At 44.3% G+C, this 18,060-nt stretch overlaps 3 protein-coding genes across 5 annotated transcripts in view; 2 read left to right on the top strand and 1 right to left on the bottom strand.

Annotated features, from left to right (window-relative positions):
• The window catches only part of trpv1 (transient receptor potential cation channel, subfamily V, member 1), a 127,076-nt gene that overhangs the window by 78,971 nt on the left and 30,045 nt on the right, over positions 1-18,060 (top strand). The gene's annotated exons all lie outside the window — the stretch shown is intronic.
• Positions 1,434-12,323, top strand: p2rx5 (purinergic receptor P2X, ligand-gated ion channel, 5). Of its 2 annotated transcripts, XM_061056224.1 has the most exons (12): positions 1,436-1,665; positions 2,864-3,014; positions 4,273-4,344; positions 4,428-4,503; positions 4,803-4,887; positions 5,093-5,173; positions 7,050-7,191; positions 7,332-7,465; positions 7,553-7,646; positions 7,725-7,790; positions 10,717-10,805; positions 10,907-12,323. In XM_061056224.1, the coding sequence occupies exons 1-12, from the start codon at positions 1,535-1,537 to the stop codon at positions 11,148-11,150; spliced, it is 1,365 nt and encodes a 454-aa protein (XP_060912207.1). In that variant the 5' UTR covers positions 1,436-1,534; the 3' UTR covers positions 11,151-12,323. The 2 variants fall into 2 exon arrangements, with proteins under 2 accessions (XP_060912208.1, XP_060912207.1); XM_061056225.1 differs by lacking the exon at positions 10,717-10,805 and having other exon boundaries at positions 1,434-1,665; positions 10,907-11,149.
• emc6 (ER membrane protein complex subunit 6) lies at positions 13,345-15,233 on the bottom strand. Of its 2 annotated transcripts, none has more exons than XM_061056257.1 (2): positions 15,024-15,233; positions 13,345-14,091 (listed from the first exon to the last, which is right to left on the bottom strand). In XM_061056257.1, exon 2 carries the CDS (start codon positions 14,058-14,060, stop codon positions 13,728-13,730), a length of 333 nt encoding a protein of 110 aa, XP_060912240.1. In that variant the 5' UTR covers positions 14,061-14,091; positions 15,024-15,233; the 3' UTR covers positions 13,345-13,727. The 2 variants fall into 2 exon arrangements, with proteins under 2 accessions (XP_060912240.1, XP_060912239.1); XM_061056256.1 differs by having other exon boundaries at positions 13,345-14,094; positions 15,024-15,231.

Genomic DNA, 18,060 nt, shown 5'->3' on the forward strand with positions numbered 1-18,060 from the left:
ATAAATCATAAAATCAATGAACAAGCGCTATAATGTAAACAGAAGTTATGTTATTAAAGGCATAGTATGTAAATTCAGCCACCAGGGGGCTCTCAATCAAAACAATAACAAAGGATGACATTTAGGCTAGCCCCCCGATGAAAACGACCTCCAAGTTGACTGTAGTCAGCGGTCTTTGAGGTAACAGCCGGTGTTTCCATGGCAACGATAAACATGTCGTGCTTGTCATGGCGGCCGCCGCGACAAGACACGTCCCGTTACAACTCTGAAATGTGTTAGGGCTCGACGAGCGGCACTCAGTCGTTTACTTTTATTTTGAATCTTCATCATCTGCTCCACTGTCCTGCTTTCTTTTCACTTCACTACAGAATATTTGTACCTTATGTTCACATTTTTAAACATCTTATTAATGATGTTTCACATGTTTCAGACGCTGTGCCGTGTGTCAGGACTTTAACGGCTCAGAGCAGGCGTAGTTTTTGTTCTCCTTTTCTCCACGAGTTTATAGTTAATTTGTTCAAAGTGCACAGGAGGACACAGGGATTCACATTTCACAAAGCAATAAAACTGGATTTACAGGATAAAAACTTTACAGGAAGCATAAAACATCACCAGTTCAGCATAAATACACCTGAGAAACCTGCCGCCGCTCGCTCTCCACTGGACGCTTTTTCATTTTTGTTATCTTTCTTCTACATCTGTCTCTCTTTCTGTGACACTGTTTGCTAAATCAAGGTTGATTTCATACAAACTTGTGTCTCCTACAGGAGCATAAACAATCGTTTCACACTCAGGCAGCTCGTGGTCAGTCTACCTGTGATGGTTATAACATCATGACATGTAATGATTACCTCTAAAACAAACTATTGAGCTCTGAGATGCACATTAAGGGTGCCTCTTTCATTTACCTGCCCGTGGTGTTTGAGTGCTTGAGATCGGTGTTGGCCTCAAGACCGGTCTGCAGACCCCTTTTTGAAGGTCTCGGTCTCGTCTTGGAATCAAAAGCATGTTTACTCGGTCTCTGACTGGGCGGACTCTGGATTTTTACCGGTCAGGAACACGACTGATTTGGTATTGCTACTTCCCACGTCTGTCTTGGTCTGGGTCTTCTTGACTACAACAGTACCTGCCCGTCCTTATCACCCCTCTGCACGGCCCTGCTGTTACACCTTAAACATGCATACTGTAGTTAGCTCTCTAAATGGAAGATAAATGCAGAAACCTTATTTTTATTATTAATTGTTTTTAATTATAAATCAATACCAGCTGCAGTAAGTTAGGTGATTAAAAGCTCATAATGAATCTACATCTACACAGGACTTCTCGTTAAAACTGCTGCTTGATAGAAGTTTTGTGAAGCTCCAGGTTTAATACTGCAGTTACATTTCCTCCCATGCCTCTCGTATTGTTTTATAGCAGTCATTGTTCTGGCTGTCCCTGTCCCTGTCTGTGTCTGTGTGGGTCTGCCTGCCTGACAGTGAAGCAGTGGATCATATGAGCTGCGAGCTGCTGAGCGCCTCATCGTGCAGGAGACATGGCAGGCTGGGGAGTCTTCTTCGTTTCTCTCCTCAACTACAAGACGGAGAAATATGTCATCGCCGAAAACAGGAAGATCGGGATATTATTCAGACTGTATCAGCTGGCGGTGCTGGGATACATAATCGGGTAAGCAGCGGCAGCAGCAGTGCCGTTTAGAAAGTGATTCACAAAGTTAAAAATAGTGCAGCTGAAAGTGAAGCGGTGACTTTGTTTCTGTTGTGGAGGAGTCCTCGCTGTGGAGACCTTCTTTTATCTCATAAGTTGAGAAGTTTACATTGTTGAATTAAAGTGTCTTATATTTCGTAGAGACAGGACGTTATCCGTGTGATGATGTCACGCAGACAGGAATGATGAGCAGGTGACAGGGACAGTTTGCCGACGTCAGATAGTTTCTGGTTTGACCTTTAAAACTTGTGAACAAAAAGTGATTTGACAGCATTAAAAGAGAGGCTTTACATTCAGAGGCAGCAGAGTGGTGGCTGATGATGGCTGCTTATGAAATCAGATGGGGCTCATTGGCATGCTGTGCAGCTTAGGCAGGGCTGCTTATGTTCATGCTCTGATTGTATTGCCTTGTCATGTCTGAGACGTGTGTGTGTGTGTGTGTGTGTGTGTGTGTGTGTGTGTGTGTGTGTGTGTGTGTGTGTGTGTGTGTGCTAACTGATTCGTTTTTAACAAAACATTTATATTGCCCGAAATTTCAATCCAATGGTACGGTGGCCGATAGGTGCAAAGGCTCGGCAACATGCTGAAACGATGCATTTTAGAAAAGCGTGCAACATGTTCAGAAACTGCAGCACAATCAAAAGCAAATGCAAACAAATGCAATGACTGAAACACACTGCAAAAGAAACAAACGTGCTTCAAAAGAAACAAACACGCTGCAAAAAAAGGCAAAACAGCTGCATTAACACAAAACACGCTGCAGCCTGCAGATACAGAAAGTTAAAAAATACACACATTCATACAACAGAAAATACAGCAGTGCATATTTCTAAATGTCTGTCCGTGATGCCGAGTCTTTGCACCTGAAAACGGATATAGACAACAAAGAGAAGCAGAAAATCCCCAATTTAACTAGCTGCACACTAGATGATTAAAAAAAAAAATTATTATGATGTTATATCATGTTGAGACTTGTAATTTGCTCCCCTCCGATGTAACTCTAGAATTATTCTATGATCTTGTCTAGGATTCATTCCCACATTACCAACACTGTTGATGGCAGTGTGTGATGTCACGCAGGCTGAACCACGAGGCTGCTGAACAAGGGGAATCACACATGCTGCACTATGTTAAAAACTTTCTCTCTTTCATTTTACAGGTGGGTGTTTTTGATGAGGAAAGGTTACCAGGAGAGAGAGGAGGGCATCCAGACCTCTGTCATCACCAAGCTTAAAGGTGTCACACTGACCAACAGCTCAGAGACGGGCGTTCAGCTGTGGAACTCGGAGGATTACGTCATACCCCCTAGTGTGAGTCTGTTTATCTATCTATGGTAAATGGAGTTGAGCGTGCTTTTTTAAAAATGTGTTTTCTAGTCATCTGACGCTTTACATCCCAGGTCACACCTACACATTCACACACTGATGGTAGAGGCTGCTGAGTAAAGAGTCATTCAGTGTTAACACATCCATTCATTCACCACATGTGGCGCCATGGGCTGGGGATCAAACCCCTGACCTTCCGGTTGAGAGACGGCCAACTCTACCACTAAGCCACAGCCGCCCTGTTATCCATCAATCAGTCCATCCATCCGTCTATAGATCCATCCACCCATCTGTCCAACCATCCATCATCTATCTACAATCCTTCTCTCCATGCATCCCTATGTCATCCATTAGTCCACCCATCCATCCATCCATCCATATTCTGTCATCCATCATCCATCCATCCATCCGTCCGTCCATCCATCCATACTTCTGTCATCCATCCATCCATCCCTCTGTCATCCATCCATCCATCCCTCTGTCATCCATCTGTCCATCCATCCATACTTCTGTCATCCATCCATCCATACTTCTGTCATCCATCATCCATCCATCCATCCGTCCGTCCATCCATCCATACTTCTGTCATCCATCCATCCATCCCTCTGTCATTCATCCATCCATCCCTCTGTCATCCATCTGTCCATCCATCCATACTTCTGTCATCCATCCATCCATCCATCCATCCATCCATCCCTCTGTCATCCATATGTCATCCATCCATCCATCCATCCTTCAGTCCATCCATCCCTCTGTCATCCATCCATCCCTCCCTATGTCATCCATCCAGCCAACCATCTATCATCTATTTGTAATCCTTCTCTCCATCCATACTTCTGTCATCCATTCATTCAACCATCCATCCATCATCTATCTGTCATCCATCTCTTCATCCATACTTTTGTCATCCATCCATATATCTGTCTGTAATCCGTCCGTCTATCCATCAAACCATCCATCCATCCATTCCCCTGTCATCAATCCGTCCATGCATCCATCCATCCATCTGTCCCTCTATCCATATCTGTCTGTAATCCTTCCGTCTATCCATCAAACCATCCATCCATCCAGTCTCACCTCAGTCAGATAGATGGTGATACTATCGAGTGTCTGCCTCAGTGGATATCTTATTAGCCTCAGCATCTGTCTATACAGATTAAATGGTATTGATCTTCTTTGGAGACTAATTTGTTTAACCTTTGCCTCTCTGAATCTCCCTGTCTGGATGTCATTTTATTTGTAGGGGGAGCAGGTGATCTTCGTCGTAACAAATTACATAGAGACGCCCAATCAGAGGCTGGGATTCTGTGCAGAGGTGAGTAAACATGGGAACAGGAAAACCCATTATTATAACATTTTGGCAAGTGGCAGCTTCTTAATGTTTGTTCTGTGTCACAGAGTAATAAGGTTCCAGATGGGCGGTGTCAGAGTGACGATGACTGCCCAGAGGGGGAGTCAGTGATAGCTGGCCATGGTGAGGATTATTTCTTTTTGATTAGATCATCATTTCATGTCATCATAATGGTCAATTGTGTCTGCTTCATTCATTAACAATAAACCCCAACGTCACCCAAAGTTATTTCAATTTGGACGCTTTCATACACTGATGCAAGTGACTACTGTTTGATTGGGACCATTGGACGTCCAGTATGAGGAATGTTAGCTTGAAACATGTCATTATGTGCATTCTAACAGCTCTCTGTTTGCTTCTTCATGGGAACTTTAATGGTTTACAAAGAGTCAAGCCAAGCGTCTTTACTCTCTGTCCATCAGGAATCAAGACCGGCGTGTGTCTGAACAGCACTGGGACCTGCGAGATCCACGCCTGGTGTCCTGTTGAATATGGCGAGAGACCCACGTGAGACCCCCTCCCCTCTCCTCTCTTTAAGAACTCTGGATATTAGCCATTTTGTGCCACTACACTGACACTCACTCTGATCCCCCACAGGGACGGAGATATTTCACAGGTTCTATTTATTACTAATGCAGCCTGTCAGCTCCTCTTGTCTTGTTGTTGTTTTTTGTTCTTCACATGGCTGCCTGTCTCTTTCCCGTCTTCACAGAGAGCCCTTACTAAGTGCGGCGGAGAACTTCACCATCTACATCAAGAACTTCATCAGGTTTCCGAAGTTCGAATTCTCAAAGTAAGTGTCTGTAAGTGGAGCAGATCGCTCTTATGGTTTCAAGGCATCGTGAGAGAGCCCACCGCAGAGTGTGCTGAGGGATATACATGCCCCGATGGCTGCTCGAAATAACTTTAGGGTGCAGAGAGCCTCTATTTATACCGGCCGGTGCATTGCACTGAGTGAGACAGTGAAACAGTCATCTGAGACGTCCTTGACAGCAGGCCGTGCCCTGGACAGGTGTCCGATCAGATGGGGGTAGCCCACAGAGCGGTGCTGCTGAGTGTTCAAGTGCTGCAGGAAAGCAGAGGGATGCATCGAGCCTCTGTTAATTCATCAGTCAGGATCTTACTCCAGTTACACAACCTCTCTCTTATGTCCCTTTATGTTCTGCACTCATCTGGATTTGGTTTTGTTTAATGAGAATCTGCCTGTTATACAAATCCCTCCTAATGGTTGGTACGCATCCAGTTACACTGTGCTCAGAGCCAAAGGACATGGCACACATACTGTATATGTGGCTGTTAGAGAGTGTATATGGGGGAGTTAGGGAGCAGAAGTGAAACCCAGTAAACTTAAAGATCCCATATTCTCCTCACTGTCCATCTGTGAAGCCGATAGAGAAACTTTGAATGATTTACAGCTCAAAAAAACTTATTTATCAGACGTGGCGTCAGTACAAACCATAGACGGTAAGAGTGGACGGAGCGTGAGTGACGTCACCCATCTGTTCCTGAGGGGGGCTTTGGAGTCCCATTCATGCTGGAAATGCTGTCTCAGCCTTACTTTCGGTCGACCTAGCGACAGGCTGAGAGCTGGAGCTGAGTCGTGTTTTAAGAGTCCTGACAAACCCTCACAGTCAGATCAGCCATGCCGACTAATTATGCATGACTAGTACCCTTCATAAAGCTAAATAGGTTAGTTAAAAAAAAATCCCCCGTACAGTGTGTGCTGATAAAGATGTTGACGAATCAGACCAGAATCATTGTTTGTTGATTTCTGCTGTCTGCTATATGTGAGACATCAGGGTCTCTATGAGCCAGCCTCAAGTGGACTTATAACTTTGTAAAAAACAATGTTAAAGCTAAAGCTTGAGCAGCAAAGGTATCAAAGATGATGATCAAAAAGTCCAGCTGAGGGGCGTTGGTGGTGTCATGGTTGGTGCATGCGCCCAATGTACGGGGGTTGTGGCCCTCCAAGCAGGCGTATTGGGTTCAAATCGGACCTGTTGCTCCTTTCCTGCATGTCATCCCCCACACTCCCTCTCTCCCTGATTTCTGACTCTATCCACTTCCTGTCTCTGAAAGAAGGCAACAAAAGCCCAACCACCTCCTGAAAAAAAGTCCAGCCAATATTAAAAATGTAATGGTGACATATCCTCCTCCTCTTCAACCAGTGTAAATAAGTGTCAGAGCTCCTCAAAACATGTGTGTGAAGTTTCTTGTTCTAAATCCACTCTGATCATGTCTATAAACCCCTCTATTTCAGCCCTGCTCAGAACAGGCTGTTTCTGTGTCTGTACCTTTAAATGTAAATGAGCTGTGTTTGACCACGCCCCCTCTCTGGAAGGGCTTTGGGTGTCTCGGGCTTTCTCGCTCCATGCCCTATTGTTTATGGTGAGAAGGCAGACTCAGAGGGCAGAACAAACACCTAGCTGTGGGAGTGTCACCCACCTGGGGGAGGGGCTACTGCCCTTTGTGATGTCATGAAGGGAAAATCTCCAAACGACCTGTTTGAGCACACATTTTCTGAAAAGTGGAGCAAGCAAGAGAAAGAGAGGATTTTCTCATCATTGGGGGGTTTGTAGACAGACTGGAGACACAAAAGTTAGAGGAACACGGAGAAGTGGAATAATATGTGACCTTTAATTAATCATGTTTGCTGTTTTGACTCTCAGGTCCAACGTCCTCGAAACGTCCGATGACGGCTACCTGAAAAGATGCTCCTACGACAGAGTACACAATCCTTACTGCCCCATCTTCCGCCTCGGAGAGCTAGTCGGTTGGACGGGATACGACTTCCAGGACATGGCTGCTAAGGTACTGAGTGTTGTGATGTGTCAGTTCAGACTGCGTGAAGAATCACTTCTTGGCTTATAAAACGATTTAAAACGGTTATGGTGAAGGATGCGGATAATACGTGTGAGCACTGACACATCCTGTCTGCTGTGGTCCATCAGGGGGGGTCCGTTGGGGTCCTCATTGAGTGGGACTGTGACCTGGATAAAGACTCCTCACATTGTAATCCAGAGTATAGCTTCACTCGTCTGGACATGAATCTGAACAACTCGGTCACACCAGGGTACAACTTCAGGTCTGTCCTCTGAGATATTTAAGAGGAGACTCTTCTGGTCTCTGTCTGAGTCTCACCTGCTGAGTTTTGATCTACACCCCCCTGCAGGTACGCCAGGTACTACAAGCATCAGAGCGGTGAAAGCTATCGTGATTTATACAAGGTCTACGGGATCCGCTTTGATATCATGATCAATGGGAAGGTACGGTGGTCATACAAGTTTTTTTCTTTCTGATGGAACTTCCTGATTTTGAAATGAGGTGTTTCATTTTTGTTGCAGGCTGGAAGATTCAATATTATTCCCACAATCATCGCCATCGGGTCGGGTGTTGCTCTGCTGGGTCTCGTGAGTATTTTCGTTTTAAACATTATGTTCATGTATCGGTGGATACTTGTGTGTAGGGAGAGAGGGTCTCGCATGGAGAGAGGGTCTCGCATGGAGAGAGGGTCTAGCTTGGATAGAGGGGGTCTAGCTTGGATAGAGGGTCTAGCATGGAGAGGGGGTCTAGCTTGGATAGAGGGTCTAGCATGGAGAGAGGGTCTAGCATGGATAGAGGGTCTAGCATGGAGAGAGGGTCTAGCATGGAGAGGTTCTATCATGGAGAGAGGGTCTAGCTTGGATAGAGGGTCTAGCATGGAGAGGGGGTCTAGCATGGATAGAGGGTCTAGCATGGAGAGGGTCTAGCATGGAGAGGTCGTCTAGCATGGATAGAGGGTCTACATGGATAGAGGGTCTAGCATGGAGAGGGTCTAGCATGGAGAGGTCGTCTAGCATGGATAGAGGGTCTAGCATGGAGAGGGTCTAGCATGGAGAGGGGGTATAGCATGGAGAGAGGGTCTAGCATGGAGAGAGGGTCTAGCATGGAGAGGGTCTAGCATGGAGAGAGGGTCTATCATGGAGAGGGGGTCTAGCATGGAGAGGTTCTAGCATGGAGAGAGGGTCTAGTTCTCGGTCTAGGAGCACTCTGGTCTTGGGGACGTCTTGGTCTCGGTTGGTCTTGACTACAACACTACAGTAGAGTAAAGTGGGACTCAGAATCTGTCCTGGATTCACTTCCATCAAGTTAAGTGAACCTCGTTCAGGACTCGTTTGCTAAACCTTTAATTTTCAGTCATCGGGTCTTTAATTTCTTTTTATTAATACATGTTATTGTGAAGCTCTTTGTGATGTCTGCTGTATGAACTGCCAGGCCCTGGAGTCATGGATCTATGCCCATCATGCCCAGTTTAAACTGTCTGTAACAGACAGAGCAGAGTAGGCTTCCTGAGCTTTTCCTGTCAGTACACACTGTAACATTAGGGTACGATCCTCATCAGGCCATTTTCTGAAATCTGAAACTCTTTCAAAGAGAGAAAAGAACGTTTCAGGGTCTTTTTCATTAAATTTGGGAATGAGTCACAGGTTACCAATCAAATCAAAAGAGTGAAGAGGGGAATGGTTCCTGGTTAGACTGCCACTGTCAAACACCTGCCCAGCCCCTAGACTTAGCTTACCCTCTTTGATTAGATTTAGTTTCTCTCTTTCCAAATGTATTTTTGCCTGCTCACTTTCGAATTTAATTTTTTCTATAGCCAATTCTTTCTCAACCTCAATTTTCTGTTTTATTCTTTCCTGTTCAATTTGAAGCAACAATAGTTCTTTTTGCTGTTCAAAGGAAAACCCAGAAGTCTGAGATAGTGACGGCAAAGACATCCCAGGAGCATTCAACAAATTATCATTAGCATCTCCAACAGTCAAATCTTTCATTTCAAACAGGTTTGCTTTTAGAATAGACTTTACATTTTCTTTAAGTCTTTTCTCACTTATTTCAGTATCATAATGCTCGGCTATTCTAAGCAAATCCTCTTTTGTACACAAGTCTAACAAGTGCTCAGAAGGAGCCGACAGAAATTCATCAACACGAGACGTCATGACACCTTCACCAAACCAATGGAATGTATAGTATCAACACACTGACTTTACCGAAAAGGGGAGCGTTAAATTTAGGAGTGTCCCCACTATCTGCCTAACCAAATACTAATTAAACTCATCCCTAGTCTTCATACAGCTAGTTATGGCAGGTACTTATACACTGGAGACCGCTGGTATGGGAAAGCGACCAGCTAGGTTGGCAACCCCCCAAAACCACAGACATGCTCCCACCCCTTTCACTGCAACACTACAAAAATAACAAAGTCAATGAATCCCAAAGGAGAAACACTGCTGAGCCTAACAGGGGACATAAAAGCTTAAACTCCAAATCCTAAATCAGCGTGTCAATACTTACCTTCCCTTGGACCAATGAAGACTCCACAAGGCTACAAATCAAACCAACAAACAAAACTCACACATCTCTCCCAACAAATGCACTAATTATAAGCAGGTGCACTAATCAAACCAAAGGGAAGTCAAAACAAGGCGCATGTAGAAAGTCTCTCCAAGTAGAGTGAAGTGGCAGCTTATATCATGACTGTGAGCACCGGGCCCAGATGCTCCCAGTCAGACTGATGGACAGCAACACATACTAATTACACCAACCTGCAACACAAGAAAAGAGGAGGCACAACCTAACAGGCCACAGGGCCGTCACACACACACCAAGACTCCACCTAGTGTTCAGTGCCGGAATTACACTCCTCACAGTTTAGCTAGATCTCAGGCAGAAATTAAAAGAACATGTAAATTCCACATTTTGGCTCCTACTTTTGTTCACATTTGTAGAAGGATCATGTTTGTGGGATTATCACATCCAAAGCTGCACATCTGTGTTACCTTCTTGGTTTATTACGTCTTCAGGCAGTGGGGATTCTAGAGCCTGTTGGGGCCCCAGGCAAAAATCAATTGAGGGGCCCTCCAACCAGTGATCATCACCATTATGTCTGCCAGCCGATGCTTACTCCTCCTCCAGCCCATTCCAGTTTCTTTTTCTGTCCCATAGACAGCTAAGTCCTCTTCAATTTTCTGAGGTGACATTCATTGACAAACTTTGGTTTCCACGGCAACAATGCATGCAATGAATAGCAGGGCAACGAGAGGGAGTGCTGTCAGCTCCTTAGGGAGGTTTCCTACTCTCATTGCAAAATTTGCACATTTTGGGCCACTGCTTCGGACTAAGTTTGTGAGCCCTCTGGGGCCCCTTACTTGCCTGGGGCCCCAAGCATGTGCCTGCCTTGCCTGTTGACAAGCAGCTCCACCGTGTTGTTGCTTAAGCGTGAAAAAAGTTATATTCGAGTTTCCCTGGAGGGCGTCGGATGATCTCCTCTAACACATAAATGTTTTTCTGTCCTATCAGGGAGCCTTTGTGTGCGATATGATTCTACTCTACATGATGAACACAAGCTCCTTCTACCGCGAGAGCAAGTTTGAAGTCATCGACTTCAAGTATGACCCGCTGTATCCACACTCCTTGTTATGACAAAGGCTTTACTCCAAACCTCCAGCTCACACTTAATAACACCTTTCTCTCTTTTATTACGTAACAGCAAGAAGACCAAAACAAAGGAAGGGAAGACGAGACACCAAGAAAGGAAATCCAGGAAAAAGGCTGCAGAGAAAGAAAACTCCGTCAAAAATGCGGATGAGACGTCTCCAGCTGCAGAGAACCAGCAGCCTGTGGACACACGCGGCCCAACCATTCCACGCAACACAGGACAGCGATACTCTGGCATGGTCTCTCTGCAGGGACCAGAGCCAAGGCATCACATCACCATCTCTTCAGAAGCTTAATCTGCAGGCCGAGCGACAGCAATCCCCTGCAGAGGAGCGTCCCTGCACGACTCGTCTGCAAGCCACTATTTCAGTGACGCTTGTTCTGACTGAAGATACGTTGGTCCAAGATAAAGGTTTAATGTTTGACTCTGAGGGCCGGGAGGCGGACGGACGAACTCAAAAGGTGGATTTCAGTGGCAGGGTGGGGATCCAGAGGCGGGACTTTGTGGGAGATTACACCTGGTCCATATATTATGTTGTGATAATGTCGGTGCAATCAGCAAAAAAACATAAAAAAGAAGTATCAAAGCAAATCACCAAATTTATACTGAATACTGATTTACAAAAGCAAAGAATGAACGGCGTCAAGAATCAGATGTTTGAGCTTTAAAGGCTGTTGATCAGACTCATGAAGCTTCCTGTCCAGATCCAGTGACATATTATGGGCTTTAGTTTGACATATTAATCATGAGATGACTTTGCACATCCTTTCATGAGACACCGTAAAATAATCACAATCAGAGTTGAATCAAGACTCTTACAACCCGACTGATTTGTTGTGTTTGCAACATTTAAGCCTGAAGCGTTAGAGAATATTTACTGGCCGTTAGACGGTGTGCACGAGTCTTTTTCAACTCAACAGTTATTCCTATCACTGCAAAGAAATGATGATTGAATTAGGGAAATGGACTGTAATTGCTGCCCTTCTCATTGTGGCTCATTATCAGCTTGGATCTAAAACTTAAGATGTCTTAGATCGAGTCAAAATAAACATGAACAAATCGACAAATTGTCACCAGAGGATTTATTCTGCGAGCATGAATACGAGATGAAAATGTATTTAAAATCTGATCTTTGAATCAACATGAGAGGAGAAGTGTGGACGGTCTTAACTGCTATCTGTACCCGTGTGTTGAGCTTAAACACTGTGAATGTTTCCTGCTGTATTCTGGGTGAGTTGAAGATGAAGACAAAGCCCGTTGTTTTCACAGATTGACTTCAGCTGTGACTCCGTGTTGTGTCGTCATGATGTGTAAACTGTGAGTGGACAGCTGATATTTGATGAGTTGTGCAACATGCTTGTGTTAGTTATAGGTCTGTCAAACGATAACATTTAAGTCACGATTATTCACATTATTATTAAGCATTTTATTTTGAATGTTTGTCCTGTCTTAAGCTGAAAGAACTTTACTTACTGTGTGCTTTTATTTTGAAATAAAGTAAGGCGCAAATGGTAGATGGAAGGTGAGGACATGAAGTTGAGCACAGAAACAGGAAGTGGTTAGGGATCCCAAACTGAGGTCAAACAGCTCAAAGGAACGTTAACAAAGGTCAATGTGTGATGTCATCAGGTGGATATTACTTTGGACTCGTCAGCTGAGCTGTCTGAGAGTTTGTTAAAGTGAAATGAGACATTCAAAGATGCAGCAGTGTCCTTCTTTTACATCACTGAGACTACAGGGAGACACTGAGGACGACTATCTATGGTGAGCCGCAAGGGACAAAATAACACCAGATTAATTGAGATTTTTTAAAAATGCATTAAAGGAGCAGTCTGTAAGATGTGTAGTGAGTGAAATGATAAAGTGACCTTACTATATGATCAGACATTAAGGAGCAGCCGGTCTGTCCTCCTAACTTTCTGGTTAGATTCTGGTCCTGAATGATCTGGATTTGTTTGGACCAGAGAAGGTAGGTGGTTTGAAGGCACCCCACACGGCCGTTTTGGACGCCCCTCGGTTTGCCAGATATGAGAGCAGTTATCAGGTCAAACCAACAGGTGTTGCAGCGATGGAAGCGGGCAAGAGAAGTGGTTCAGATAGAAGTGATTGTACCCGACCTAAAAAGCCTCTGCATGTTTCTAATAAGCTCCACGAGCAGAAACGTGCTCAAACTAGGATCAATATTGGAGATGCTTTTGAAAAATGGAGAGAGGTTAGAACACAAAGGTTTACAGACCGATGCAGAGCTGGATAAACACTGAAGCTTCAGTGTTCACCACATGGAAACCTGTGAGCATCAACTCTAGAGAGGAGGGGGGGGAGACAGCTCTCTACAATGTTTAGAATTTAGACTGCAGTACCCATTTTAAACACTAGGAGTCTGAGTTACATATTGCTCCTTTAACTTCAGAGCTTAATTAATGGTGATTAACTGGTAAATTCTGAGAGCTCTAGTTGATGACAAACGATCAATAATGATGACAAAAAAGTTGTTAAGAGGTATTTTTATTTCAATCAGAAATCAAGTTTGTTTTAATTTAATCATAGTATTGAACATTAAATGTGATTAATCTGTTTTTGATCTATGTTACACTCTAAACTATGGCTCTGGTATGCATGAAAATGATCGCAGATCAGGAGTTACAGGTTACACAAGTCCATGTTCACCGTGACGTGTGGGGCAGAAGGGAAACAAGGACAGGTCATTCTGCATCACTTAATTACTGACACACCTTCATGTCAGTTCATTATGGAAAATAATCACAATGTTTCTCACTAAAGGCCTATCTATCTACAAACAGCAGGGCAGACAATATCATTGGTTTACAAATTATTAGAAGGACTAAGTCAAGGTTATTTGTGTTGGATCGTTTTAGTACACATGCACCATCCCATAGAGGAAAGTCCAGAACAGGACGTAGGTGAAAAGGCCCCCGACGAGGCCCCCGGTGAAGAGCAGCCGTCGTGATTTAAAGCACTTGCTCCACCGCCGCCCGGCCTTCAGAATGAGCAGCAGAGACAGGAGGAACGAGGCGAGGAAATAAAATATGAAGCCGTACAGTCCAGTCAGGCCCAGGATCCCGGCTGTTGCTCCGGACAGAGCAGATACAGAGGTGCGGCAGTAGTCCAGCACGGCGGCGTTGCCTCTCACGGATACTTCACTGATGAACTGCGGTCCCTCACGCTTGGCTATAACTCCCGCCATCTTGGCTCCGGTCAGCTGTCACAGGAAGGGGCTGCTGTTTCAGGAGAGATTCAGACACATGTGAGAGTTAACAGTGAAAATAATAAAAAGACAAAATTCTCTGAAATCTGCAGATGGGGATTTGATATTTGCAGCTATAACTGATGCAATATTCGATTTGACTTAATACAGAGGGTGAGACAGTATCGTTGTTATTCATATCATTAAGTTTAAAACAACAATTACATCTTAAAATAAAGACAAACAAACACACGTCAGCTATGTTTTCATCTTGTGTTCATCATGTTGCCTCATTGATTATTGACCCAATAGATCCATTACAACGTATCCTAACACTGCTTCAAAAAGCTACACTGAGGCGCTGGCAGCCTGGTGGTTGGCGTGCACGCCCCATGAACGGAGGCTGTGGTCCTCCAGGCAGGTGATGCAGGTTCGAGTCCGGCCTGTTGTTCGAATAACAATTGTGTTGTAACAGTATGGTGTATGTTGCTGGTATGTGATGTACTAATACTAATATTAATAATGATGACATTATAACTATTATAAGACATTATAACACAAACAACATGATAACAGTTGGCCTTTTAAAGATGGCATACCACTGTGATAGAAAGAAGATTAAAAACCAGCAGATAAACAATAATAATGCTCTAATAAGAGCTTTAAATAAAACAGACAAAGCCTTTTGTAGCTGACGTTAGCTTCTGACTACAACTTAGCATTAACGCTAATTACTTCATTTAAAGCCCTGTCCAGGATTAAAGACATAAATACACTTTAAAGAAAAATAACAGAATAAATCAACTTAGTTACGTCTAATGATGAAATAAAACATAGTAAGGTTGGACCCTGTGAGGTAAACTTGACATTAAACTGATTTATTTATTCACCATCACTAGCGCTGCTAACAGGCTAGCTTACGCACTGCTAACTAGCCAAAGCTAACGGGTTCCAGATTCTCACCGGAAACACGCGCAGGGACTCGTCGACACTTCCCGGCGGGATCACAGAGTCATCACCTGTCGGATTAACTTTGCACACTTTTATATTTTATCGTCTGTTAGTAAAATTCTGCTGAGATTGAGCCACATTCATTCTCGTATGTATGACACTCCAAGGCAACGGTCGGCCATGCTCACTCCTTCGCGGTGCATTGTGGGTACAGCTCATCATCAAACAGGAGGCGACGGCGTGGTGCGTTCAAAGTACATTTAAGAGTAGGAAATTATGCATAACATAATAAGTAAATTCCCCTCATCTGTAATGATGCAAAGTAAATGTTTTTATTGTCACGCCATCAGAATTGGATCAAGACCCAAACTCATGTAACAGACGGTTCTGTGGTTGTACTAGGTAGAGTCCACCACTGGCGGACTCAGGATGTTTGAGGGGCGAATTAAAAAGAGGGGCACCTGCTATATTCGGTGCGACACCAGCGCACAAAAAGGGCATGTTACCATATTTCTGCATCTGGAAGGGCAACCTGGACCCTTCATGTTTTTTTATTATCTACCACAGGAGCATCCAAGAGGGCCCCCCTGAGTCCACTAGTAGTACCCACCTTTTAGATCAACGTATGAGATGAGATGAAACTTTATTGTCATTACACATATACACATATATAAGTATAGAGTAACGAAATGAGGTTTGGCATCTCACCAGAAGTGCAATAAGCAGAAAGTGCAAGAATCTGTGCTATGTTCAGTAATTACAGAATTTACAGATGTAGACTAAAAAAAGTGAATTATTGGGTATATATGGATGGCTGGATTAATGGGATGCTAAAAATATAAATAAATGATATAAGTATATAAATATAAGTATATTCTTCAGATTATAATATACAGATTAAGGTGCAGTGAGCATGCTATACTAGATTACAGATAATATACAGAATATGGACATGTTGTGGAATGGTGTTGGATCCATGTACAGGTCTGCAGTCGTAGGTGAAGAGGGAGTAGAGGAATGGGCTCAGCACACAGCCCTGTGGTACGCCTGTGTTGAGTGTGATGGTGGTGGAGCAGGTGTGTCCTGACCACAGAGTGCAGCGCGGTGGAAACTGCATCCTCTGTACTCCTATTGCAGCGGTAGGCAAACTGGTATGGGTCCAGTGTGGGTGGAAGGCAGTTTTCCAGATGTGCTAGGACCAGTCGCTCAATGATGGGTGTGAGTGCTACAGGGCGGTAGTCATTCAGGCCTGTCGGGCTGGAGTGTTTTGGCACTGGGACAATGGAGGTGGCTTTGAAGTATGCTGGCACAGCTGCTTGGGCGAGGGACAGGTTGAAGATGTCTGTAAAAACCCCAGTGAGCTGCTCTGCCGCCTGGACCAGCAGCCTTTCGAGCGTTGATCCGGCTCAGTGCAGCGTGGACGTCTGTGGAGGTGAGTGAGGGGGGCTGGTTGTCTGCAGGAGGTCTGGTCGTGGTCTGCGTCTCCCTGTTGTCTCTATCGAAACGAGCATAAAAGTGATTTAGCTCGTTCAGGAAGGAGACATCTGTGGTTATGTGGGGTGGAGTTGCTGGGTTTATAATCACTGATGGCCTGGATGCCCTGCCACATGCGTCTGGGGTCGGAGTTGGAGAAGTGTTCCTCTACCTTCAGCTTGTAGCAGTGCTTGGCCTTGTGATGCCCCTCCTCAGGTTTGCCCTGGACACGCTGTAGGCCATTGCGTCATCTGATCTGAAGGCGGTGTTGCGGGCCTTCAGCAGGAGACGCACCTCCTTGCTCATCCATGGCTTCTGATTTGGGTACGTGGTGATCTGCTTCCATGTTGTAACACTGTCGATGGTGGTATTGATATAATCCAGCACAGAAGAGGTGTAGGTGTCAATGTCTGTGTGAGAGCCCCAGGTAGCCTGAGAAGCAAACATACTCCAGTCTGTGTGATGGAACTTGTCCTGAAGTACAGAGTCTGTCCCCGCTGGCCACACTTTAATCGTTGTCACTGATGGCTTCACACGTTGGATGAGTGGGGAGTACTTGGGGACGAGGAACAGAGAAAGGTGGTCCGACTGTCCCAGGTGGGGGAGGGGGGTCGTGGTGTAGGCTCCTGCGATGTTTGTGTAAACACGATTCAGAGTTTTGTTTCCTCTTGTATTGCAGGAAACATGCTGGTGAAATTTAGGGAGCACTGTCTTTAAGTTTGAGTGATTAAAATCACCTGCAACTATAAATGTAGCCTCTGGGTGAGCAGTCTGTTGTTTGCTGATAGCTGTGTAAAGTTCCTTCTTAGCAGCTTTTGCATCGGCATCCGGGGGGATGTAGGCTGCAGTTACAATAGTGGAGCTGAGCTCCCTTGGCTGATATATACCTTGAGAGTTACCGTAGCTGCCATAAAGCAGTTGTTGTTGGAATCTGGCTCGCTGTGGCCAGCTGTGGCTGGAGAATACAGAGCCACTGAATTCTAAAAAAGTGAAAAATGTTATGTTGTGGGCACAAGCTATTTTATTGTACGTAAAATATAATTATCTTGTAGAAACTGCTGTTTGACTGATGTTTTAGGCAGACCTGTAAAGACACTATAACAGTAATGAAGTCAACTGAAGATCAAATCAAGTTTTTCAATGTCCTGCTGGGACATAAGGCTTTTAAAAGTCCATCACTACAACCAAATTTCTTGCCTGGTCTGTTGTTTTCAATTTACTGACTGAAGCAGCGTGATTCTTTTAAACTTCAATCAATAGCCCAAACTTTTATTATCCTTATCAGTGAAATGACCCTGCCTTTATTTGGGACAGGCGTCAATACGAGACAGGCCGTATATTATTATTATTTTTTTTTTATCAGAGAGCACCTTCTTCGTTGTTTCACCTGACTAAAAAAATGCTGAATCCCTCCTATTTTGTTTCTCTCAAAATATAAATAATATTTAAATTCAGTAAGGAATTATAAAAATCCCTCAAAGTAGTGATCTTAATCTTACTCAAGTTAATGTCAGGAATTAAAATAAGGTTGATTTAAAGCCGATTGCAAACGCTGGAACTATTGTGGTCTTGTTTT

The sequence above is a fragment of the Labrus mixtus genome, chromosome 14 (genome assembly GCF_963584025.1).
Source record: "Labrus mixtus chromosome 14, fLabMix1.1, whole genome shotgun sequence".
Taxonomy (NCBI): Eukaryota; Metazoa; Chordata; class Actinopteri; order Labriformes; family Labridae; genus Labrus; species Labrus mixtus.

Excerpts from the sequence above, each read along its gene's own strand:
- p2rx5 (XM_061056224.1), top strand. The coding sequence starts at position 1,535 with ATGGCAGGCTGGGGAGTCTTCTTCGTTTCTCTCCTCAACTACAAGACG. Across the intron at positions 1,666-2,863 it reads GTGCTGGGATACATAATCGG|GTGGGTGTTTTTGATGAGGA; the intron begins GTAAGCAGCGGC and ends TTCATTTTACAG. Across the intron at positions 7,192-7,331 it reads TCCAGGACATGGCTGCTAAG|GGGGGGTCCGTTGGGGTCCT; the intron begins GTACTGAGTGTT and ends GTGGTCCATCAG.
- emc6 (XM_061056257.1), bottom strand. The coding sequence starts at position 14,060 with ATGGCGGGAGTTATAGCCAAGCGTGAGGGACCGCAGTTCATCAGTGAA.